Below are 27,699 nucleotides of genomic sequence, written 5' to 3' on the forward strand. Positions count from 1 at the left end.
TGGGTAGTCTTTCAAAAATTTTATTTGAACTAAAATTTTAAGGGTTTTGTATAAAATGCCTGTTGCATGCTTATCAGAAAGTTAATGTTATATGATTTTCTTAGCCAGTTTTTTCTTTGAAGCTGTTATGAGCTGCAATCTGCAGCAGTTGAAAGGAGTGACATAATTTCTCAACTAGCCAGGGTCCAAGACAGGGTGGCAGCTCAGATCTTCTTGACCTTCTCTCCGACGACGACGGGGTTGTTTCGGCGTATCTCTTCGGCGCCCATCTCGCGGTAGTCGAACGTGCACTGGTGCTTGTCGCTGTAGCGGTGGACGGCACAGAACAGGCCTCCGCACCGGCACAGGAAACCTGGGAAAAATATGCTTCAGTCTGGACAGAATACATGAATTCACACAGCATTGTGGCTGAAAACTGAGCTGTAACTGCTGTTTACCTTGTAGACTAAATGTAACATTCATATAAACTGCCCAGCTGCATGACAGTAAAATTTTATGTCATGTCAGAAAACATTCAGTTGTTCATTCAGACACTTTAGCTGACAAACCTGGGATTGCCCGGATATTTATTTTTTCAATTTTCTATTAGAAACAAAAACAAAAAATGAATAGTGTTTGTAGTATAATATTAAAAAAATTCCATTTACATGTATTCAGAAAACGTCTTTGAAATCATTCAGTAGACTTAATGTGAGATGATCCTAGACAGTTTCTGTATACTGGGCATAACTGCTTTGTGTGTCTACAATGCAATTTTGTAAATGTTTCTACAGCAACACCTTTTTCATAACTCTATAATCGCCCATTGTTTTCACTTACAATCATTTCTGCTTTGTCACTGAAAGCCATCGAAAGTGCTACCAGGTGTAAGGAATTTCTATAACTTGCCTGCAGGAGTGTCTTAGTAGTAAACACTAAATATATTAAAAATTCATGCATAATGCAGCATTTTTTCACCCACCTCAGTGTTTATGACATATTTATTGAACTGTGTGTCATGAAATGATATATTTGTGCAGGTACATTCAGCAGCATATGTCAGTGCTGCTTGTGAAATATGTTCCAAATACAGTTAGTAACAAAAGGGTAATAAATGCAAATATCATGCATGATGCACCAATTTTTCATGCATGTCATTGTTTATGATGTCATATCTCCTGAACTGTTATAGATAGGAGGTTCTTACCCCCATGGTGACTGTTGTCTTTTCATAATTTGTATGGATTTCTCCCTTACCTTGCATTTATCCTGTTGCATAGGGTCCTCTATTTTTAATGGTTTGACATTTTTTTCTTTTAATTTTGTGGACCAATACCAGTTGTCCATTCTGTTGCCACAATCACGAACTGACCTAAGGGAGGGAAACTGTGGGCACTGCCTGTCTGCGAATCATGTGAACTTTGTTCTGTGTATGTATCCATTCACTTTGTATATTGCATTTTCTGAAGTCAGGAATGGGGGACGAGCCTGGCATTTGCCTAAACAAGTGTGGAAAATTGCCTGAAAACCACACTCAAGCTAGTTGGTGTACCAGACTGAGGGTCATTTACATGTTGTACATGTTTGATCTGGTTGTGGCTTATCTTACTGAGTCACAATCTTGAGCACTGTCTTTTAAAACCAAACAACAGGAATAACAATGATATGGAACAGACAGATTGCTACTCACCAAGCAGGAGAGGCACTGAGTTGTAGACAGGCATAGTGAAAAAGACTGCCAAAACTGCCAAAATATTAAAGATTTTGGACAGACTCTTTCTTCTGTATTAGGAAACACACACACACACATTCACACAAGCATAACTCTCACAGTCACAGCCACTGTTTCAGGATGCTGGAGCCTGACTGTGACTGCATCTGACAGAGCAGTAGTAAAGGGTGGGTGGTAGGAGTAAGGAGGGGGCACAAGGTGAGGTGGTAAGGCTGTCAGGTGTAGTGTCGGGGAGCTGTATTGGAGGAGGGGTGGGGAGGGGAGGGATAGGAGAGAAGGAGAAAGGACTTGTAGGTGGGTTGGTGGGATATACACCTGTAGTACCAGTATGGGGATGTGGAAATAGATGGGTAGGTGGGAGAAGGTGGTTATGGGAATGAAGGATATGCTGTAGGGAGAGATCCCATCTCCACAGTTCAGAGAAGCTTGTGTTGATATGAAGGTTCCAGATGGCACTGACTGTGAAGCAGTCATTGAAGTGGACCACATCACATTGGATGGCATGTGTAGCAACTGAGAGGGCTAGCTGTCTCTCAGTCACTGTTTGTTAGTGGCCATTACTGCAGACAGATAGATGGTTGGTGTCACACCCATATAGAAAGCAGAACAGTAGTTGCAACTTAAATTGTAGAACACATGGCTGCTTTCACAGGTGGCCTTAAATGGGGTAGGATACATCTATGGCAGGGGAAGGGAACCCTGTAGAAAGGAATTTTAGAGAGTTTGGTCAATTCATGAGAATACATTCACCTCGCAAACACACAAAGTGGATCAAATTTTTAGCACCCTTTGAGCAGATTGTAAACAATTTGCCTCATGCAACAGGATACCCTCCACAGGAATTATTATTAAACAAACCTGAACAGAACCAGTGGGCTATGCCCATTCCAAAGCTAACCGCATCCACAACACACACATCTTTGGAAGAGAAAGTAAGACAGTCATACACTACGTTGTGCAATAAAGCCAAGATCAGGAAAGAGAAGTATGACAAACATGTTACAAATACACAAACCTATCACGTTGATGACCTTGTTCTTTTGCATTCACATCCCAAGTCTACAAAATTAGAACAACGGAACAGCATCCCGTCATGGTTGCCAGTTGTAGTGGTTAATAAAAAAAAGGAAAAGTGAAGAAAAGAAAAGGTTAAAAATGTGGGAAGAAATGGTGAATGAAAAGAGGGTTTTAAAATCGTTAATGACTGTGAAAAGGGGAAAGAATGAAATGCAAATCGGACTTTGTATTACAGAAAAGTTATTGGACTTTGTGATTCGGAAAAGCTATTGTTGGGGTGGTCTTTGTGGCGTTTCTGAGCAAAAGTCAAACCAATTTCCACTACAAAAATTATTGAAAGGGAACAGAGAATAACTAAATGTAACTGACAGGGGGAAATGGTGTACATAAGAGTTCATCCTTTACCATGTTAACATGTCTTTTTTCGTGAGGCGTCCACATCTTCAAAAATCTCCTACTTCATTTCTGTGTGAAAAATCTGCTCCGAAATCTTACAATCGTCCAGGAATCACTAATTTATACAAATTAAAATCATCTTGATACTGAATGCAATTTAATTTACTTTGCTACTTCCCTCCTCCGAATTTCATAACAACTTCCACAATACGTCTACACATTAAAATCAGATCAAGACTAGCTAATAAGTGTTTTACATCTGCCTTAAGCTTCCTCTCTCGAGAGACAAAAGAAACGGATAGAAAACAAAAAATGTTACAATTTTAGTATTTTCTCTGCCTTTGAGCGCTCACACCACCACGACAGTATAATTTATATCTGAGGGAACGAGTGTAGCACGGCAAAATTCAAAGTCCCGCTACACAGAGGGCTAACTGTCTCTCGGCCACCGTTTGTTAGTGGCCTTTACTGCAGACAGATAGATGGTTGGTGTCACACCCATATAGAAAGCAGGGCAGTAGTATCAGCTTAGATGGTAGATCACATGACTGCTTTCACAGGTGGCCTTTGATGGGGTAGTATACATCTATGGCAGGACTGGAGTGGCTGACAGCAGAAGGATGTTGAGACAAGTCTTGCATCTAGGTCTATTACAGGGATAAGAGCCATGAGGCAAGGGGTTAGGAGCAGGGATAGAGTAAGGACAATGATTCAGAGCGGATTTGGTAGGCAGTGGAAAACCGTGGTGGGGCAGACTGGGAGGATAGTGGAAGAATATTCCCCACTTCAGGGAACAATGACAGGTACTCGAAACTGTGGCGCAGAATTCTCTGATGGCTGCTCTTTCAGACACAATAATCCTTGGGCTCTAGGGCCCTGTGACAGTGGCTGTGTGTGTTGTCAGTTGTACTTGTGTGAATGTATGTGTATCTTTTCTACCACAGAACGACTTTATCCAAAAGTTTTAATATTTTAGCAGTCCGTTTTCATTGTGTCTGTCTATGACTCAGCAACTCTTCTGTGCGTTGAGTAGCAATCTGTCCTTTCCATAGCACTGTGTGTTGATCTATGCAAGCAGTACTATTTATTAACACATTGTTTTTCATAAACCTCTCCATAAAAAAGAGAGCTTTCAGTGATGTTGAATGTCAGATTATGTAGTAGGAAGTTAAAGTAAAACAACCAAATCTTCTGTAACACTAAATAGAAAGACTACTGTTGCTGATGGTGGTGATGTATATATCACAAGGTGTCATTGTTCTGAAGTTAAAGTATTCAACAAGCTCTAATTGAGAAATTCTAAACAACTGTGAAACCATTTCAGTTAAAAAAAGGAAAAATATTTTTTTTTTGACTACTCCTTTTATGAATTATTATATAATTAGCTAATCGAGGATTGTCAATTCTTGTAATTCTTGTTAACTGCATGGAAAATAACAATGCTCACTGCAAGCAAGTATTTAGTGATATAATACATATATAATATGGAGAAACTAATAACTACTGTTCTATTATAGATATCACTATGGTCAATTAGATATCAAACTAGCATCTAGAGATAAAACTAGATATTTAATATACAGGTACTTCCACTTTGATATACATTGCTGATATGCTGGGAGTCCAATAACTGTGACTTGACCAGAGACTTCAGTTAGCATACATGATGAACAGCCTTGTGACTTTTACCTGTGCATATATTCATCCAATAAAGTGTAAGTTTACTGTACCGTGTCATTTCTCATTTATATCATACCCACACTGTACCTGACTTCCATGCTGGTGACCCCAAAAATTCATGATGACCGCACATGAGTTAATTTTGACGTTGAAACTGTTTCTACACTATGATAATGTGATCGACGTGTAACTATTGTATGCTGAAATTTGTATGCTATTGTGACATTTTTCATTCTGGACCATGCAATGCTTCTTACCCAACTCTGCAACAGCCTACAGTGATTAATAATGCAAGTGAAATGCTTCAATGTCACGCTTTGACTTATGATGTTACTGCTGGACTGCAACAGATGATCTACTGTGGGATTTTATTGCTGTTCCAGCCCTGCAGAAATAGTACAAAACCACCTAACTGCAATATTCTGATAGCTCAAATTCACATTCATTTGCCGCAGACAGTGTGTCTTTCATGTCACAGATCAATTCATCTGACCCACCTTTGTTGCTGCCAACTGCTTGTATTTCAAACATTCATGCCACACCAGGGTCAGACCTGGAATGCACTCAGTTTCACCTGGGTCAACCTCAAGCCTGGTCCACAATTGTTGATGAGTCATTTGTAATGATTGGTATCACAAATGAACAATCACATTACATTTTGACCATATTCAATTTTACAATTTGCCTCCATCCATCATGGACAACTCGGGCATCCCTTGCCAACCCAAGCTCACAAAAACAGTGCTGGACTCTATGGTAGCATCTATGTCTACACCAGCTTCAGCCACAACCTGAAACAGGTCAGTGTTTGGCATCCCTGCCTCTGCACAGCCTCCAGTCCACCTGGATGGCCACCTCAAATGCTACATCCACTGAACTTCTCACCAGCTAATAAATTAGCAGATCACATTAGTCACACCACTCTTTCGACATATTCCATCACTTTGATCACATCAGAGTCTCCACATGCCAACATCCTCACCACCAACACCTCAACCCCACTTTATCAGACATACCATTGGCATCTCGTGAGGATACATTGGATGTTTACCGCATCAGTTACAGTGATGTCACCAGTTAAACACTCATAACTTCAATAAATGGTCCAGTCATATCTCACAAAAGCTCTAGCTATGTCAAGGCTGGTCACATGAATCTGTACAGAATCAATTCAACGAACAACTGAGTTGTGCCTTGCGAAACTGCCAGCCACAGCATGACATGTCACTTTGATTTGTGCAGAATCAATTTGAGAAACAGCCTAGTCATATCTCACGAAAGTGCTGGCCACAGCACAATTGCTCACATGCATTTGTATGTACCACTTCCACAGTCACCAACTCCACTCCTCTCTACTACTACTACTACTACTACTACTACTAGCACTATCTAACATAGTAAAATTAACAGAAAAATCAGTGCGTTGAAAAAAGTTGTTTTGACAGTTATATTTGTGGAAGTCAGGTACAATGCAGGTACCATACAAAGGAGGTATGACTTGTTATGGTAAATGTACATTTTATTGGGTGAATATATACACATGACTGTTCACCATGAACACTAAGAATGAACTGAAGTCTCTGGTCAAGCCACAGATATTGTACTAAGTGATGTCAGTGATGTATATCATAGTGGTTGTTCCCACAGAAGCCCCTACAAGGGCAGGTGGTTGTGAGTACATTATCTGTAGATCTGTAGTCTGGCCCCTATTTTAACCAGAACTGAGGTTGGAATCTTCCTACATGTTGGTCAAGGGGCCTGAAGAAGCAGCAGTAAATCACTGAGACTGGAAGCCAAATAAAATAACAGTTTGGAAATTAGACGGCTGAAAGTTATTTGATTTTACATTCTCCATGTAGAGAAACTCTGGCTCAAGTTTAAAACAATAGTTGAAGATGGACTGGATAGATATGTAGAGCAGTTCATAATGGGAGGGAACCTTCATGATATACAGTCACTTTAATGAAACTTCTAAAGAAACAGAGATTACTGCATAATAAGTGTAAAACAGAGCATAGGTCTACAGACAGAGAGATGCTGAATGAAACACATTTGGCTGTTAAGAGAGAAATGTGTGATGCCTTCACTGGCTGCAACAGCAGAATATTGTCAAGTGATTTTTGCAGAACCCAAATAAATTCTGGTCATATGAAAAGACTGTTAGCGGCACCAAAGTTAGTGTTCAGTCCCTAGTGATTGAGACAGGATCTGAAATTGAGGGGAGCAAAACAAAAGCTGAAATGCTTAACTCCATTTTCAAATGTTCCCTTTCAAAGGAAAACCCAGGAGAATTGGCCCAATTTAATCCTCATACCACTGAAATTTATTTATTTATTTATTTCATGTTCTGTAGATCCAGTTAGTGAGCCAATCACAAGGATATGGAACATGTCAAATTGTACAGGTTTCAATTTAAACTTACAAAAAATACAAGGGCAATTCAATGCCAAATTGTACATAGTTTAAGTAAGACATACTGTAAATACAGTAATAGATACAATGTCAGCTAGATAACATAACATCCATTTAACAGAAAAAGGATTTTCAAATAAAGGTAAAAGATAAGAGCACAAAGTTAAATCAGATATTAGGCCTACAAGAGTAAATACAGGTACAGCCAATTTGTTGTTACAAAAAGTGTGCTAATGCTCAAATGCACAATAAAATCAATTGAACTACTTCTAGACACAGTAAGTTTAGCGATGTTATACATTTTCTTTCAGATATTCATCCCCAGTATAAAAAGATTTCTGTCAGGTAATCTTTGAGAACTTGTTTAAATTTTGGCAGTTCTGTATGAACACATTTGATATGTAGTGGTAGAGCATTGAACAGGTTAATGCTGGAGTAGTAAACACATTTGGACCAGAGTGAGACGTTTCATTTCAAAATGTAGATTGTTTTTGCTTCTGGTGTTATAGCCATGGAATTTACTGTTGTCTTGGTAGATAGAATAATTTTTGCACACAAAGGTCACCAAGGAAAAAATATACTGTGAGGCAGTTATTAGGAAACCTATCTTCCGAAACAAGTGCCTGCAAGGGTGTCTTTGATGGACCCCATACATTATTCTGATTGCTTTTTTTTGGATGGTGAAAACTTTTTTTGCAAGTGGTTATATGATAGCATATGACATCAATGAGTGGAAGTAGCCAAAGTAGGCAACCTTAATGGTGTCAACTTCAGCCACTGAAGAAATTAACCCGTAATGCAAATGTTGCCGAGCTAAGTTTTTTACATAGATGAAGAATGTGAACTGACCAATTACATTTGCTGTCTATGTAACCACCCAGGAATTTTGTATCTTCAACTTTCTGTATTGGTTGATCTCTACATTTTATGTTAATTTCATCGAGATTACTTTGTGATGTATGGAGCCTCATGTAATGAGTTTTATCTGCATTGAACGAGAGACCATTTGAGGATAACTAATTTAAGATGTCATTAAAAACAGTATTTGTAGTTTGTTCAAGATCATGATGTATCAAATCATCAATTAGAATTGTGGTATCATCAGCAAACAGGGTAAATTTGCTGTTTGTCTCAGAACAAAGAGGAAGATAATTAATAAAGTTGAGGAAAAGCAGTGGGCTCAAAATGGAGCCTTGAGGCACACCACACGTTATTGTGCCCCATTCAGATGAGGCAGGTTCTCCAGAAGAGCCATTTAGCATTACAGTCTGCTTCTGATCCTGTAGATATGATTGTACCCTCAAGTCAACAGTACCACCTAAACCATAGTATTCTGCCTTTTTCAAAAGAATTTGGTGGTTTACACAGTCAAAGGGTTTAATAAGATCACAAAAAATACCCACTGGAGACATTTTTTTTGTTAATGGCTTTCAAAACTTGGTTGCTGAAAGAGAATATTGCCTATTCAGTACAAAGACCGGCACAAAAACCAAACTGATTTTTGCTTAAGATACTGTGGAAGTTGAGATGGTCTACAATCTTCCTGTGCATGAGTTTTTCAAGAATTTTCACCTTATTTAAAGAGAGGAATCACTACAGTCAATTTTAGTCTGTCAGGAACAAACCCCTCTTGTAGGGATGTATTGTATATGTTGCATAACACAGGACTAACAAATTTATAACAGTGTTTCAGTATTTTACTAGAAATATTGTCCACACTAGCAGAATTTTTATTTTTTAATGATCTAATTACCCTAATGACTTCACTTACAGTAACTGTGAGATTCTGTTGCTAGTAGCTTTCTGTAGGAGGGACAATGATTCTTCCATAGAACCATTATAGCCTGTCTTCTCTGCTGCTCTCAAAAAGTGGTTATTAAATATTTCTGCAACCAACTCAGGTTTCTTTATGATACTGTCCCCTGTTTTACTCTCTACCTGAGACATGTTCCCTGTTGTCCTGCCAGTTTCCCTCTTTATTACATTCCATATAGTTTTTATTTTATTTTCTGAGCTTTCAATTTCTGATTTTATGCACATACTTTTAGATTTATTTATAACCTTCTTCAGAATGCTACAATAAAGTTTATAGTGTCGTCATTTCTTTGGATTATTACAAGTCCTGAGAGAACTGTATAACATCCTCTTTGTTCTACAAGATGTTATTATCCCTATAGTGATCCAAGACTTCTTGGCATTGCCTATATGACTATTTCTAACTACTTTATTGGGGAAGATGGACTCAAATACAGACATGAATTCATTTAAAAATGAATTGTACTTTTTGTTTACATCTGTTTCCCCATAAACTGGGCTCCAATCTATCTCTTTTAGGCTGTCATTGAATTTTTTAAGGCCCTGTTCATTTATTATCCTAAAAGATTTCCAAGAACGCACGGAACTGTTGCATAGAGTGATGTAATTGAACTTAAACAAGTGACCACCTTGATCAGAAAGGTCAAGGATTGGATGTACAATGGTCTCATTGGATTTAGACTTCTCTATAAATGTATTAATCTATCAGACTTTTACTGTTAACAGTAACCTTAGTTGGGAAATCTAGGGTTACTGTTAACAGTAAAAGTCTGATAGATAATATATTTATAGATAAGTCCAAATGCAATGAGACCACTGTATTTATTGCAGTGAAAACATGAATGAAATAAGTATTAATGTCAGTGGTGTTGAGAAACAGCTGAAGCTGTTAAAACTGAACAGAGCTCCAGGGCCTGATGGAATCCCTATGAGATGCTATACCAAATTTGTGGCCAAGTTAGCTTTTGTTATAACTATTATCTGTCATAGAGCCTTCTAACAAAGGCATACGTTGCACCTGTCTACAAGAAGGGTAGTATAAGTGATCCACAAAAGTACCATCAAATATCCTTGACATCAATTTATTGTAGAATCTTAGAATGTATTCTGAGCTCAAATGCAATGAGGTATCTAGAACAGAATGACCTCCTTAATGCCAACCAGGATATTTTTTGAAAACATCGACCACGCGAAACCCAATTTGCACCTTTCTCACATGTCGTACTGAAAGCTTTGGACAAAGCATTCAGGTAGGTGCTGTATTTCTTGATTTCTGAAAAGCATTTCAATCATTACCTCATCTACATTTAATGTCAAAAGTATGATCATAAGGAGTATGAAGTGAAATTTGTGACTGGATTGAAGACTTTCTGGTAGGGAGGACATAGCATGTTATCGTGAATGTGGAGCCATCATCAGATGTAGAAGTAACTTCAAATGTGTCCCAGGAAAGTGTGTTGCTGCCCTTGCTGTTCATGTTGTATGTTAATGACCTTGTAGACAATATTAACAGCAAAATTAGGCTTTTTGCAAATGAAGTACTATATATAAAGAAGTACTGTCTGAGAGAAGCTGCATAATATTCAGTCAGATCTTGATAAGATTTCAACATGATGCAGAGCTTGGCAGCTTGCTCTAAATGTTCAGAAATGTGAAATTTTGCACTTCACAAAATGAAAAAATCTAGTATTCTATAATATCAATGACTCACTGCTGGAACTGGCCAACTCGTACAAAACAAATATCTTTGTGTAACACTTTGTAGGGATATGAAATGGAAAGATTACACATGTTCAGTCATAGGTAAAGCACGTGGTAGACTTTGGTTTATTGGTAGAGTACTGGGGAAGTGCAATCATTCTGCAAAAGAGACTGCTCACAAATCACTAGTGCAACCAGTTATAGAATATTGCAGAAGTATGTGGGACCCCACACCAGATAGGACTAACAGGGGATATTGAACGTATACAGAGAAGGACAGCACAAATGATCACAGGTTTGTTTAATCCATTGGAGTATATCACATAGATACTTAAGGAACTAACTAGCAGAATATTTTAAGACAGAAGTAAACTATCCCAAGAAAGTCTATTAACAAAATCTCAAGAACTTGCTTTAAATGTTTACTCTAGGGATATGCTATAGTTCCCCAGGTATCACGCACATAGGGATTGTGAGGACAAGATTCAAACAATTACTGCATCTGCAGAGGCACTGAAACCATCATTCTTCCTGTGCTCCATATGTGGATGGAGGAGGAAGATAGTCTAATAACTGGTGCAATGGGATGTACCCCCTGCCATGCACCTCACAGTGGTTTCCAGGGTACAGATGTAGATGTAGAATATTTCATGCATGGTTTATGAAGATGAGTTATAACATTGTGTGTTGCATAAAACAACAGCAGTAGGGACAGCTGAATCACCCTACGTAAGTAGTTGACAGCTTGTGGTCTAGTGGTTAGCATGACTGCCTCTGGATCCTGGGGCCCCACGTTCGATTCCTGGCCAGGTTGGAAATTCTCTCTGCTTGGGTACAGGGTGTCTGTGTCATCAAAGTGGCATCAAATAGAAATACTTGAACTAGGTGGCTGAACTAACCGAGACAGTGTCTCCCAGCCAATAATGCAGCAAGATCATTTCATCTGTATCAATGATTTATGAGACCATCTGAGCAATCCCCTTAGATTTTTTTTACAGGATACCGTTGCTTCCTATCTAGTAAGGTCATCAGGAGATCAAAATGAACTGTAAAATGATTTAGACAAGATATCTATATCTGCATGGTGTGAAAAGTGGCAACTGACCCCAAATAATAAAATATTTGGTGCTCCACAAGAGCGCTAAAAAGTATAAAATTTCAATTACGCAATAAATTACACAAATGTAAATGTTGTCAGTTCAGTTAAATATCCAGGGATTACAATTATGATCAATTTACATCGGAACCATCACACAGGAAATATTGTGAGGAAGGCATACTGAAGACTGCATTTTATTGGCAGAATACATAGAAGATGCACCAAATATTCTAAAGAAACTGCCAATACTGAGCTTGTCCATCCTCTTCTACAATATTGCTGCCATGGTATGGGATGCTGACCATAAATGATGAAGGACACCAAAAGAGTCCAAAGAAGAGCAGCTCATTTGGCATCATTGCAAAATAGGGCAGAGAGTCATGATACAATGAATTCAGGCTGTCAATCATGAAAACAAAGGCATTTTTCATTGTGACAATATCTTTTCATGAAATTGCAGTCATTAACTTTCTGCTCTGAATGTGAGAGTATTTTGTTGTCTCACACACACATAAGGAGAAATGACCACCATAAAAAGCAAGAGAAATCAGAGTCTTTATTGAAAGATTTAGGCATTCATTTTTCTCATGTGCTATTTATTAGTCAAACAGTCAAGAAATAGTATGAAAGTGGTTCTATGAAACCCTGCCAAACACTTATTTGTGAACTGCAGAGTGATCATGTGCAAGTAGCTGAGGTTATACAATAACAGAATTTTACAATAACTTCTGCAAAATAAACTAACAAAGCACAACTATTAGCTAAGCTATTCACTGGACAGTCATGGCGTCTACTTCTAGAGGAATTTAAATGTGTATATTGAAAGAAAAACAGCTAATTATTCCTACTTGTTTACAACAAATACTTCAAATAAAACATCTGCATAACTTTCACAGACCACTATCAGCTGTGTGTAAGCTGGAAAACTGAAAATCTGTTTAAAAGAAACATTTCAGTTAGCCAGAATTTACATCCCCAAGTCCAAAAATTTTTATAAATTGGAGGAGAGGTATTCTTATACTTTATTTATGTTCAGTAGCCCAAAACAATGTATTCACTGCTTAATTTCCCATAACTTTCAAATTAGTTATTTGAAATGTCTCATTTTTTGTAGTTTAATGATTTATTGTTCTGGTAGCCACAACATAGTCGGCATCATGTTTTGTTATGTGATATGGTTATTGAAGTAAACATGGCTGATGTGTGATGACAGAAAGCCTGTTTTGAAGTGGTACATGAAGTATGAAAACACTGATGAGGGTCAAGGCCAATGGCAAAATGAGTTTCAGACAGAGCCTCTGACATATGTAACAATTGTATGCATTTGAGACAAGTGCTACATACACTACTGGCCATTAAAATTGCTATACCATGAAGATGACGTTCTACAGATGCGAAATTTAACTGAAAGGAGGAAGATGTTGTGATATGCAAATGATTAGCTTTTCAGTGCATTCACACAAGGTTGGTTCCAGTGGCGACACCTACAACGTGCTGACATGAGGATAGTTTCCAACCGATTTCTCATACACAAACAGCAGTTGACCAGTGTTGCCTGGTGAAACGTTGTTGTGATGCCTCGTGTAAGGAGGAAAAATGCGTACCATCATGTTTCCGACTTTGATAAAGGCTGGATTGTAGCCTATAGCGATTGCGGTTTATCGTATCACAACATTCGTGCTTGCGTTGGTCGAGATCCAATGACTGTTAGCAGAATATGGAATGGGTGGGTTCAGGAGAGTAATACGGAATGCCATGCTGGATCCAAACGGCCTCGTATCACTAGCAGTTGAGATGACAGGCATCTTATCCACATGCCATAACAGATCGTGCAGCCACGTCTTGATTCCTGAGTCAACAGATGGGGACGTTTGCAATACAAAAACCATCTGCACAAAGAGTTCGATGACGTTTGCAGCAGCATGGACTATCAGCTCCACAAGAGAGGCACAGTTATCTGAGAGCGAAAGGTGACTTAAGTTTTGTGTTGCGGTTACCCTTGACGCTGCATCACAGACAGGAGCACCTGCGATGGTGTACTCAACTACGAACCTGGGTGCACGAATGACAAAATGTTATTTTTTTGGATGAATCCACCTTCTGTTTGCAGTATCATGATGGTCACACTCATTTGGCAACATCGCGGTGAACGCACATTGGAAGCGTGTATTAGTAATCGCCATACTGGCGTATGACCTGGCTTGATGGTATGGGGTGCCATTGGTTACACGTCTCGGCCACCTCTTGTTCGTATTGATGGCACTTTGAACAGTGGACGTTACATTTCAGATGTGTTATGACCCATGGCTCCACCCTTCATTCGATCCCTGCAAAACCCTACATTTCAGCTGGATACAGAAAATGTTCAACTGCTGCCCTGGCCAGCACATTCTCCAGATCTCTCACCAATTGAAAATGGTGGCTGAGCAACTGGCTTGTCACAATATGCCAATCACCTCTTGATGAACTGTGGTATCGTGTTGAAGCTGCATGGGCAGCTGTACCTGTACACGCCATCCAAGCTCTGACTCAATGAACTGGAGCATCAAGGCCATTATTACAGCCAGAGGTGGTTGTTCTGGGTACTGATTTCTCAGGATCTATGCACCCAGATTGTGTGAAAATGCAATCACTTGTCAGTTCTAGTATAATATATTTGTCCATTTAATACCTGTTTATCATCCGCATTTCTTCTTGATGTAGTAATTTTAATGACCAGTAGTGTACAAAGATTGCTAGATGTAATGAATGAGGATGATGCAGATTGTAGAATTGAGCATAGCAGGTGGTTTATGGCATGGTGTGCAACAGTGAAATGTTTGCAGAGATGATTGTGTGGTCAGATGAGGTGCAATTTAAACTGAGTGATACATTGAACCACCTAAATGCATTTTCTGCACTGCTGCAAATCTGTATGCCATTGTGGATAAAATTGTGAATTTATGAGGAGTGAATGTTCATTGTGGACAATCTTATTGGGATTTGATTGGGCTGCTGTTGTTTGACAGCACAGTTACTGGTGAGGTGTACCTAGAGAACTAGATACATCTGTTTTACCTAACATTCATGAATTGTAAGGGAGTGACAGGTTTTACTTTCAACAAGATGGTGATTGTGTGGGTATGTGCGTTTTCTTTTATTTTCGGAAGATGGATTTTGCTGAAAGCTCAGTGTGCAACAGCATTTTCATTGTGACTGTCGGCAACTCTCAACATGTCATCTGTATGGTGATTAGCAATCTATTTCTGATATTCCAACACATACTGCCCATTATTTGAAATTAAATTATGTATTACAGTTAGATTGTGGAACACCAAAACACCATAAAACTGTAATTTAATACAGTATTATGTTTGACAAGTCTCCTGTATAATAAATCAATGAGTTAACTTTTATGATGTGAGACAGTAAGCCTCTGTTCCTGACTCATGTAAGTATAAGAATCATTGGGCCTCTTGATAGACTCTGCAAGGTGTTCAGTTACTGGCTTTATGCAATATCCTTATTGCACACTTTTTTAGTTTACTTTTTGACATTTGCTACCTTGCCTCAGAAGATTAAGCCACATGACACAGATGAGTGAAACTATGTTAGCATTCTCATCTGAATATTGCAGAGCAGGCAGAATTGATTATTTGGTTAATGTTTCGCCATGCCACCTCAGTTCATTGTCCATCCAGATGCCTAGAAACTTCACATATAATATTAAATAGTGCAGCAGCTTAAACTGAACAATAGTAAATACTTTAATATTTGTCATTACTCATGCAGCAGGTGCCATACACTTTTAATGACAAAGCAAACATATTTTTCTCCTTCACTGTGTTTAATTAAATATTTGTCTATGGAATAGACTGTGGTAGTCATCCCCACACTGTATGTTAATTATTAATTAATTTTAGTGTATCTCTGATTACCACTATTTTTCAAAATTTTACCTTCATCTGAGACAAATGTTCACCAGGCAATAATCTGTCAAATACTCTAGTGATCAACTGCCAGAGCATTCACTACAAAGTCACAAAGTATAACATCCTCCTAAAATTCAATGGAGCTCACTTAATACTAGGTACCAAAAGGCGGCTAAAAACCACAATTGATGACAATTAGAGTTTTGTAGTGTATATCAAAAGAAGAAGCAAATGGGAAATGGAAGTGATATATCTGTCACAGTAGATCCAAAAGTCACATACACCACAACAGAAACTGAACCACCATGCAGGATAGTTTGGCAAGAATTAGTATTGAAGTTGGGCATAAATATATAATTGGCTCATTCTATCGACCACCAGACTCCCCCAAATGTAACACTAAACTTGAAGGAAATCTCAGTTTGCTAGTACATAAATTCTCCAGTCATCCTGTATCATTAAAGGAGACTTTAATAGTCCAATAATCAACTGGGAAAGTAACAGATTTAAGTAGTGGATGTGACAAGAAGTGCTGCAAAATATTCCTAAACATCTTATCTGAGAACTACACACAACAGAATGATCAGAAGCCCACTCATGATGGAAATAAATTAGATATAGACTAGACCTCTATGAAGATGTCCACACTGAAAATGGTATCAGTGACCATGAACTATTTGTGGCAACAATGATTAGCAATGAACAAAGGGCAACTAAAACAAGGAGAAAATAAATAAAGTGGCAGTAGTGTCATATCTCCGTGAGGAACTTGAAATATTTAGCTTTGGATAGAGGCACAGATTGTGACTCAAGTTTAGTAGGATACAAGCACTGGATAGATGAATCTAATGGAACATTTCATAATGGGAGGAACCCTCCATTGTATACAAGGAAACATCAACTACTGAACAATACGTCTCAAACAAACTCTGTAGTATATACAGATAGAAGCTGTATGAAACATGTTGGTCATTAGAAGGATTATATGTGTGGCTTTCAATGATTGCCATAGAAGAATGTTATAAAAACACATTTCACAATACCAGTTTATGAAAAGGCTGTTAGTGGTACCAAAGCTAGTTCTGACAAATTCATGTATAAACAAGAACCAAAGCTGAAAGCAGGAAAGCAAATTCAGAAGTGCACTTCACTGAAGCACTTTAATTCTGACACCACAGTAAAGTTGAGTGATCTAAGAGTAACAATTAATACTGGAAAATATGACCAAAGCTCTACGGCCCAGTGGAAATCCTATCATATTTTATACAATATTTGTGGCTAAGTTAGCCCCTCTTTTAATCATAATATACTGCAGATCACTCAAATCAATAACTGTGCTCTGAAGTTACAGAAAGTGATGATGATGATAATGATGATGATGTTGGTTTGTGGGGCACTCAACATCATGGTCATCAGCACCTGTATAAGTTCTCAGTCTCCAGTTCCAGTCTCACAACTTCCTGAATGATGATGAGATGGTGAACACAACACAAACACCCAGTAACCGGATGGAGAAAATCCCTGACAAATGTAAAACTATGCACTTCACTAAAAATAACCATGATATCCTGTGACTATAATATCATTGAGCACAGTTGGTATTATCAACTCTTAGGAATACTTGGGTGTACCACTTTGTAGGGGTATGAAATAGAATGATCACATAGACTCAGTCATGGGTAAAGCCAGTAGCAGACTTCAGTTTATAAAAAGAATACTAGGGAAATGCAATCTACATCTACATCTATACTCTGCAAACCACTATGAGGTGCATGGCAGAGGATATGTCCCATTATATTAGTTATTAGGTTTTTTCCTGTTGCATTGATGAATAGGGCATGGGGAGAATGATTGTTTGAATGCCTCTGGGCATGCAGTAATTATTCTAATCTTATTCTCTTGGTACCTGTGTGGGCAATGCATGGGGGGTTGTAGTATATACCTAGAGTAATCATTTAAAGCTGGTTCTTGAAACTTTGTAAATCAACTTTCTTGGTATAGTTTAAGTCTCTCATTTCAGTTCCTTCAGTATCTTTGTGACACACTCACATGGATTGAACAAATCTGTGATAATTTGTGCTGTCCTTCTCTGTATACGTTCAATATCCCCTGTTAGTCCTATATGGTGTGGGTCCCACACACTTCTGCAATATTCTATAACTGGTTGCACTAGTGATTTGTAGGCAGTCTCTCTTGCAGACTGATTGCACTTCCCAAGTACTCTACCAATAAACCAAAATCTACCACATGCTTTACCTATGACTGAACCTATGTGATCATTTCATGTTCCTGCAAAGTTTAATACAAAGAAATTTGTTTTGTATGTGTTGGCCAATTCCAGCAGTGACTCATTGATATTATAGTCATAGAATACTATGTTTTTTCATTTTGTGAAGTGCAAAGTTTTACATTTCTGAACATTTAGGGCAAGTGTCAATCTCTGAACCAAATTGAAATCTTATCAAGATCTGACTGAATATTTATGCAGTTTCTGTTGTATAGTACTTCATTATAGACAACTTCTTCATCTGCAAAAGCCTGACATTACTATTGTCTGCAAGGTCATTAAAATACAACATGAACAGCAAGGGTCCCAAGACACTTCTCTGGGGCACAACTGAAGTTACTTCTACATCTGACTATGACTCTCCTTCATAAGTAACATGCTGTGTCCTCCAGCTGAAAAAGTCCTCAATTTCACTTTGACAGCCCATATGACCTTACTTTTGATAATAAATGCAGGTGAAGTACTGAGTTAAATGCCTTTCAGAAATCAAGGAACACTACATCTACCTTGTTAACTTGATCCAAAGCTATCAGTATGTGATGTAAGAAAAGTGTATGTTGGGTTTCACCTGATCGATGTTTTTGAAAGCCATGCTGATTGGCATTGAGGAGGTCATTCTGTTCAAGATACTTCATTATGTTTGAACTTAGAATATATTCATAGATTCTACAACAAATTGATGTCAAGGATATTGGACTGCAGTTTTCTGGATCACTTCTATTGCCCTTCTTGTGGATGAGTGTGCCTGTGCTTTCTTTTAAGAACTGGGCACAGTTTTTTATTTGAGGGATCTCCAATAGATTATAGTGAAAAGAGGGACTAATTCAGCCAAAAATTCAGTATAGATTGACAGGAATTCCATCAGAGCCTGCAGTTTTGTTCTATTTTAATAATCACAGCTGTTTCTCAACAGCTCTAGTGAAAACACTTATTCCATTCATCTTTTCAGTGGGACGTGGACCAAAGTGGGGCAGTTCTCCTGGGTTTTTGTTTGTAAAGAACATTTTAAAATGGAGTTAATCATAAGTGTGCAATGGAGATTGCTTACAAATAATTTGTGTAACCCATTGTATAATATTGCTCAAGTGTATAGGACTTGTACCAAACATTGCTGACAGGGGATATTAAACATATAAAGAGAGGCACATGATGAATGATTATAGATTTGATTGACTCTTGAGAGTGCATCATTTAAATACTGAAAAACCTGATTTGACAGGCTCTTGAAGATAGACCGAGTTTATCCCACAAAATTTCAAGAACTGGTATTAAGTGAGAAATCTATCAGTATACAAAAATGTCATATATATTGATTCTTCAGGGAATGTAAAGACAAAATTGGACTAATTTAGTAGACATACAGGCAATTAAACAATCCTTCCTCTCATGCTCCATATGCAAATGGACCAGGAAGAAATCCTAACATGTGATACCATGCTGAATACCCTCTACCATGCAGTTCACAGTGGCTTGCAGAGTATGGATTAAGATGTAGATGTAGATTTAGAAATAATCTCTTAGGGAATAACATTACACCAGGATCTACATCTACATCTGCACTCTGCAAAGCACTGTGAAGTGAATAGCAGAGGGTTATGCCACACTGTACCAGTCACTAAAGGGCTTTTTCGATTCATGTATGGAGTGCAAGAAAATGATTATTAAATGCCTTTGTGTGTGTTGTAATTAATTTAATCTTGCCCACATGATCCCTATTAGAGCAATGCACTGCCTGTGACCATTTGTGCAACCCATCTCTGCATGCAGTTAACATCCCTTGTTAGTCCTGCTAGTCCTTTCTAGACAGGTTGTATTTCCCCAGCATTCTACCAACTGAGCCTACGTGATCATTCCACATACAAAGTGTACAAATTTGTATGAGTCACTTATTCCAACTGTGATGCTTCAATACTATAATCACAGAATATTACATCTTTTCCCTTTTATGAAGGGCACAGTTTTGTTTTTCTTAACATTTAAAGCAAGTTGCCAGTTTCTGCACCACTTTGAAATCTTATTGAGATCTGACTGAATATTTATAAAGTTTCTTTCAGACAGTAGTTTATTATAGGTAACTGCATCATCTGCAAAAAAGTCTCATGGTACTATAAATATTGTCTGCAAGATCATTAATATACAAAATGAACAGCAAGGGCATCGGGGCACACCTGAAACTGCTTCTAGATCTTTCAGTGGCTGTCCATTCATGATAACTTGCTGCATCTTCCCTACCAAAAAATCCTCAATCCAGTAATTTTGATGATAAGCGTAGATGTATTACTGAGTGAAATCATGTTTAGAAATCAAGAAATACTGCATATACCTCACTGACTTGATACAAAGCTTTCAATAGGTCCTGTATGGAAAGTACGAGTCGGGTTTCACATGATGGGTGTTTTCGGAGTTCATGCTGGTAGCCATGAGGGAGGTCATTTGTTTTGAGGTACCTCATTATGTTTGAGCTCAGAATGTGTTCTGTGATTCTACAGCAAATCTACGTTAAGAATATTGGACACTAATTTTGTGGATCACTTCTACTGCCTTTCTTGTAGATGGGTGTGAACTACTCTTTCTTCTAATTATGGGCACAGCTTTCTGTTTGAGGACATTAAGTGTCTGTTGAGGCTGAGTGATTCCATTGAAATCTCAAGTGAAGAGGTCTGCAGAAAAAAGCACTAATCTACAAAAGTGTATTTTGGATTGCTGCATGTTATATGGTTGGTTAATTTCAAAGACAAGAACATAAATACAACAACACAAAACAAATTACATGATAAACAGCTCTTTCTAGTTATAGAATTGTTTACTCATAAGTACAACAGACAGATTGATCCTCATTAAACTGGGGGTTAATACTTTCTTCTGCTGCCACTTTCAGTTATACAAAGATGTGACATCTCAGGCTACCCATTTCGATTAAGCAGTTCCCACTGAGTTATTGTTGTTTGAGGTTGCACTGCTGTGCAATAGTTCAAGTTACAAACCTTTATAGGTTATCTTCACTTTTGGCTGAATATACTTGGAAAAGTGACAAACCAGAGTTGATATTTTCTGGAGATTACCTGTGAGACCAACCTTCCTGTTACAGACTGCGCAGCGGTTAACGTTCTTCTTGGTCTTTTTCTCAGGGTCCTTTGTGTCGCAGCCATCCTCTGGCTGGATGTTGTTTACTGTGTCTTCTACAGTGCTGTTGCTACTTGATCCCTCCTCTGGGTTCTGAAGTGAAACATGCACAATTTTAAGGTTTCAAAGTGGCCCAGAGATTAGCAACTTTCTTCAAATGGTCAAAAATGTAAAACTTTGTACTTAACAAAATAAAAAATATTCTGTTTTCTGAAAGAAATTTTGATGCTGCAGTGGAGCATGCACCGATATGAAACCTCCTGGTGGACCTAAACTATGTCCCAGACTGGACTCAAACCGGGAGTCTTTGCCTTTTGTGAGCAAGTGCTCTACTGAATGAGCTAAGCGAGCATTACCTGTGATCCATCTTCACAAGTGGTATCTCCTTTCCTACCTTTGAAAATTCACAGTATTGTGGAGACATGGGTTAAGCACAGCCTGGGAATTGTTTCCTGGATGAAATTTTCACTTGGGAGTGAAGAAGGCACTGATATGGCACTCCCTGACAGATTAAAACTATGGGCAAAGGTCCTGGCTTTGAGTCCCCATCCAGCACTGTTTTAATCTGACAGGAAATTTGAAGATGGCAGGATGAAATTTTCACTGTGCTGAGGAGTGTGTGCCGATACAAAACTTCCTCGTTGATTAAATCTGCGTACTGGACTGAGACTAACTCAGGACCATTGTCTTTCACAGACAAGTGCTGCACCGACTGAGCTACCCAAGCATGACTCACACCTGTCCTCACAGCTTAACTTCCACCAGTGTCTTGTTTCTTATCTCCACAATATTGTTTCTTCTAGGAGTGCTAGTTCTGCAAGGTTCACAGAAGAGTTTCTGTGAAGTTTGGAATGTAGGAGACAAGATACTGATTGAAGTGAAGCTGTGAGGATAGGACATGAGTCATGCTTTGGTAGCTCAGTTGGTAGAGCACTTGCCTACAAAAGACAAAGATCCTGAGTTTAAGCCTTGGTGCGGCACACAGTTTTAAACTGCCAGGAAGTTTCAGTTTCATTATTAGTGATAACACAGTTAGATTAAGTCAACTCTTACAGATAGCTGGGTGGAGAACAAAGTTGAATGATCACACAGGCTCAGTCAGGTGAGAGAAGTGGCAGAATTCAGTTAATTGGTAGGATACTTTAAAAATGCAGTCAAGCTGCAAAAAACAAGATTGCTTACAACACATTCATGCAACCTATGTCAAATGAAAATCTTAGATACCTTTCTTTTTTAAAAAATTCTACTAAGTTGCTTGAACATTTTATATATTGGGGGAACTTTGAGTTTCTTGTTGTCTGCTGGAAATTGTAATTTTGTTCAGCTAACCGTAAACTGCCCTGTGTACTTAAAAGGCTTACTTTATATAAATGGGTTCTGACTGTGACAAGTAACAGTTTTGTATGGTCTTCTAACATTAGAAGCTTTGTTGAGAACATAATATACTTTTTATTAAGATTCAGAGACTGTGTTGTCTGTTAAGTGCAAGACTCAAATAGGTGAGGTTCAGCTCTTAGTCCATCTGAAAATTTTTTTCACTTATTGCTTGTTGCTCTTCTGTCAATGATTTATATATGTGCTATATGACAGTCTCCACTGTGGTTTGGAACCTATGTTAGACTGTAGTTCCCTTGTCACTAGATGGATAGCTCATTTAATACTTGTTCTATAGATCACAAATACAACATTTCATAATGAAGTGGAAAGTGTCAGTTTGATCTAAGGTTTCTTTACATGATATAATTTTTTTTACAGCTACTACTTCATACTTAAAAATGCATCTATCGAGTAGAAGGAGTTGTCATTCAGAAATTCTTTTGTTGGTAGGCTATCTGTCATATTTTTAATGGTATTTGGCAAATGACTAAACACTTTTATGCAGCATAGTTCATCCCTTTCTATGCCAAAAAAGCCAGAATAGTGAAGAGCATCCTTCGTTCTTGTGTTGTAGTTATGCACTTTGCTATTATTTTTGGGTTGGGATGGATTATTAATAACGAATTTCATAAGTGAATATATGAATTGTTAAGGTACTGTGAATGCAGTTCCTTATATGAACGTCTGCAAAGCAATCTCGGTTGGATTCCAGCCATTTTCTGATTACAAGCTTTTATGAAATGAATACTTTTTCTCTTAATGATGAATTACCTAACACATCTGAAATGTAATATCCACTGTTCAAAGTGCCTTCAATGCGAACAAGAGGTGACTGAGACGTGTAACCAATGCCACCCCATACTATAACGTCAGGTGATGTGCCAGTATGGCAATGAAGAATACACACTTCCAATGTGTGTTCAGAGCTATGTCACCAAGCAGATATGTGACCATCATGATGCTGCAAACAGAACCTAAATTCATCTGAAAAAATGACGTTTTGCCATTTGTGCACACAGGTTCGTCGTTGAGTACACCATCGCAGGCACTCCTGTCTGTGATGCAGCGTTGAGGGTAACTGCAGCCACGGTCTCCGAGCTGATAGTCCATGCTGCTGCAATCGTTGTCAAACTGTTTGTACAGATGGTTGTTGTCTTGCAAACATCCCCATCTGTTGACTCAGGGATTGAGATGTGGCAGCACGATCCGTTACAGCCATTTGGATAAGATGCCTGTCATCTCGACTGCTAGTGATACGAGGCTGTTGGAATCCAGCACGGCGTTCCATGTTACCCTCCTGAAACCACCGATTCCATATTCTGCTAACAGTCATTGGATCACGGCCAACACGTTGTATGTGTTGCCACTGCCGCCAACCTTGTATGAATGCTCCGAAAAGTTAATCATTTGCAAATCAGAGCATCTTCTTCCTGTTGGTTAAATTTTGCATCTGTAGCACATCATATTCATGGTGTAGCAATTTTAATGTCCAGTAGTGTAATTTCCTGAAAGATATTGTTTACAGTTTCCTCAGCTAATTCCTGTTTTTTTGGTCTGATTACTATATTTGGATCATCAGAAAAATGAACTGGTATTGCATCTTCATGATTATAAAGTGCCAAGTTATTAATATATATTGAGGTCAACAAGGGACCAAAGACTGAACCCTGTGGGACACCATCATTCACCCCTGTCATCTATGGCATATGGTGCACCGCAGTTGCCTCGGCAACCTTATTACATGGTTGTGGTTTGTATTCTGCTAGTAGGTGATTAGCAGCCAGGGTTGAGAGTTGGGGCAGTTGGATAAAAACAGACACCAAAACCAGTGGCCCTGAGGGAGGGGTTCGGGAGTGGCCATCCAAATCAAGCCTTCTGAGGGTTCGGGGTCTCGAGTCAACCCTACAGAGACCAGAAAACTGTTTTCCCACATAAGTAGTTTATTTGCCAGCAATATCCATATCTAGCCATATTATTTGCTTAGCACCATTTTGCCATGCACAATACACTTTAACTACAGCAGCAGCATGCAAACAGTTAACAAACATACCCATTTTGGAAATTCTTCCACCGTTGACTGAAAAGGCAAAGATCATGCTTTTTTTGGACATCTTATAAATCATCCCTTTTCCACATTATGATGACGACTGAATTGTCTCATTTGTCCTCCCATCATGCTTTAAATACCCTCCAGTTCTATTACACTTTAAATACCCTCCAGTTCTGGTGCTGTCACCTGACATCTGTGAGAGCTTACTGCATGCTGATGTTGAACGTAAGTGATGTTTACATTAATGTCACTAGATCATGTATATTCACTACCTGTTATGTCTTTCATCTTGTTGTGGACCCACTGAGTCATCTGTCGATAGATCTGCCCCACACTATCCTGCTACCTCCTCCTCACCTCATGCTGTTTTCAAGTACTTGATTGTATATCTTTAACATATATTGCAGGAAATGTTGAGTGTCCTGCAATATATGTTAAAGATATGAATTCAAATACTTGTAAATGCACAAAAGGCCAAAACCTGGGTTGTACTTAAATAAACAATAAAATGGTCAAATGGCACACAGAAAACAGAGAAGTTTTACTTTTCTGCTCTCAGCATGAGATTTCTGCTGCAGAAAGTCATCATTTGCCAGTGGGAGCGCAAAGAGAACCTGTTCTTCCAGAATAAATGCACAGATATTGCTTTTGATTATTTAAAAACAACAATTTTAAGATGAGTGAAGAAAAGTGTCATGCTCAATGTGTTGTACCATGAGCTGCTGCAACCAGGACATATGGTGAATCCTGACATTACAAAGTGCAATTACTCAATCTGAACCATGTACGTACAGACAAATGCCAGCAGTGTGCTTTGACACATGACAAAATCATTCTTCTTCATGGCAATGCCAAACTGCATGTTGCAAACCAAATTAAGGAAACTTTGAAGGAACTTTATGTCTTACCCCATCCCCATCCTGCATGTTCACCAGACATCATTGCTTCTGACTACCACTTGTGAAAATGATGGTGATGATGACAAGTTATAGTTTGGGGAGGAAAGGGGGGGGGGATGGTTAAGGGGGACAGCAGTAAGTAAGTGTGACTCCATCCCCTCCTCCCACAAACTGAACACTAGAGCTGCACTTGGCTCAAACAAACCATTAGGCCAAGCACAGCTTTACCTTACCTAACAAGTAGTAAAGAGCGCAAAACAGATTACACAACCTGTGATCTTATGTGACACATAAGAGCATTTCTGTGCTTATGAGGATAATCATCTATACAGTACAGGCTATCTGATTTAACTTGGGATACCTAGATATCTCTAAAACAACAAAGCATACAAAAATAATATTCTAGGTGAAAAGTTAACATCAGTAAAGGGAACATCCATCTGTGCTACAACAGACCACCTCGTAATCACTCTGGCATGGACAGAGTCAACTTTGTATTTCCAAACTCCTATTTTTATTGCATATTTGGGTTCCACACCAAAAATATGTATGGTTTACTCAAACATTTGTTTCCCATTTGTGGTACATAGCACTGTAATTAACAGTTATCATGTATGAATATTTCTCCAGTTAAGACATTTCATTTATGATGTAAAAGTAAAGCTTTGTGTTATGACAGTTGATATTGATATTAAAACGTTACTTTAATGTTGCAAATGTGACTGTATGGCACAAATAATATGGTTTGTCATCTACATTTCTGGCAGATAAGCTACTTGTGTGGTAACATAGTTTTCTGTTCCTTATGGGGTTGAGTGTGGTGAGTCCCCAAACTCTCAGAAAGTTTGATTTGGATGGCCACCATCGAACCCCTCCATCAGGGTCACTGCTTTTGATGTGTGTTTTTATCCAACTGCCACAACTCTCTCACTGGCTGCTATGCACCTACTAGCAGAATAAAAACCACAACAAATTTAACAAGGTAAAATACCCATGAAGTAACAGTGACACTGTCATAGACACTCATCAAAATTAAGCATCCCAATGGTTTGAGGCAACCAGGCTCACTGAACTCAAGTGCCTCAATGGTTAGAGGCAATGGGACTCACCAAAATCAAGCATACTATGGTGGGAGGCAAGGGGAGCCACTAAAATCAAGCACCCCAATGGTGAATGGAAGATGACTCATTGAAATCAAGATCTTCAATTGTGAAAGAGAAGGGACTCACTGAAATCAAGTGCCCCAATGGTGGGAGGAAATGGAACTCACAGAAATCAAGCTTGTTGATGGGGACAGAAAATTGTTACATCCACATTGTCATTCATGGATCACACTAAGAATATTTTTTAACCAGACACTGAGAAAGCTAACCATATTTAACTGTACAATCAAATTTGCAACACTAAAAGTAAATTTCAAACATAAATGTCAACCATTACAACATTGTAAATAAAATGTAAAAACCAATGTGTCAGTTCTTAATAGCAAAAACAGGAGCACATGATAGTTGTCAAGTAGAATGATCTCTGATGAATGACACAATGATTTGAGTAAAGCATACACATTTTCTGGCATAGAATCCAAATATGGAATAAAACTAGGTGTCCCATTTGAAATTACAAAGCTCATCCTGCTAATGCAGGAGAGGTGGTCAGGAGGGGGCCAGTTACAGCACTGACAGGTGTCTCCTTTACTAATATTAATTCCTCACCTTTCATATGATGTGTCATTTTCAGGATATTCAGTTGTCTCAAGCTAAAACAAACACCCTATACTCATCTCTTGTTATCCAAATTCTTTGAGTGGAGTTCTAAGACATGATGGTATTTTGTTCTTTACACAGACTACAACATACATTATACATATCATATTTCAGAACACTATTGCTTAGGAGGATAATCATCTATCCTATTTACATATAATTTTTCCAAATGCTTTGAGAGGACTTAAGATGTATTGGGATAAAGCTATGCTGTGAGCAATGAATAAATTTAGCAACAGGGTCAGATGAAAAAGCAAGAATTGAAACTAAATTTTAACATCTGTTGAAACAGAGCACTGTTATGAGAAAAAAATTAGTGATGCTAGATGGTAATGGTATTGTTAAAGTTGATCTGAATCATGAGAAAATAATCCTGAACTGAATAATGCTTTTTGAAAAACTTACAGATATGTCAGATGTTGAGGAGGACATTATGCAGCACTACGCAGATCTACACT

At 38.3% G+C, this 27,699-nt stretch overlaps 1 protein-coding gene across 1 annotated transcript; it reads right to left on the reverse strand.

The window, feature by feature from the left end:
- On the reverse strand, positions 1-27,699 carry LOC126293622 (AN1-type zinc finger protein 6-like). The gene is made up of 3 exons (XM_049986903.1): positions 27,647-27,699; positions 21,092-21,245; positions 1-352 (listed from the first exon to the last, which is right to left on the reverse strand). Exons 1-3 carry the CDS (start codon positions 27,671-27,673, stop codon positions 204-206), a joined length of 330 nt encoding a protein of 109 aa, XP_049842860.1. The 5' UTR covers positions 27,674-27,699; the 3' UTR covers positions 1-203.

This window comes from Schistocerca gregaria, chromosome 10 (assembly GCF_023897955.1).
Source record: "Schistocerca gregaria isolate iqSchGreg1 chromosome 10, iqSchGreg1.2, whole genome shotgun sequence".
Taxonomy (NCBI): Eukaryota; Metazoa; Arthropoda; class Insecta; order Orthoptera; family Acrididae; genus Schistocerca; species Schistocerca gregaria.

Coding starts and splice junctions, on each gene's coding strand:
- LOC126293622 (XM_049986903.1), bottom strand. CDS start 27,673: ATGTCCTCCTCAACATCTGACATATCT. Junction 21,246..27,646: donor CCTCAACATCTGACATATCT/GTAAGTTTTTCA, acceptor GTTTCACTTCAG/AACCCAGAGGAGGGATCAAG. Junction 353..21,091: donor CAGGAAGGTTGGTCTCACAG/GTAATCTCCAGA, acceptor TATTTTTCCCAG/GTTTCCTGTGCCGGTGCGGA.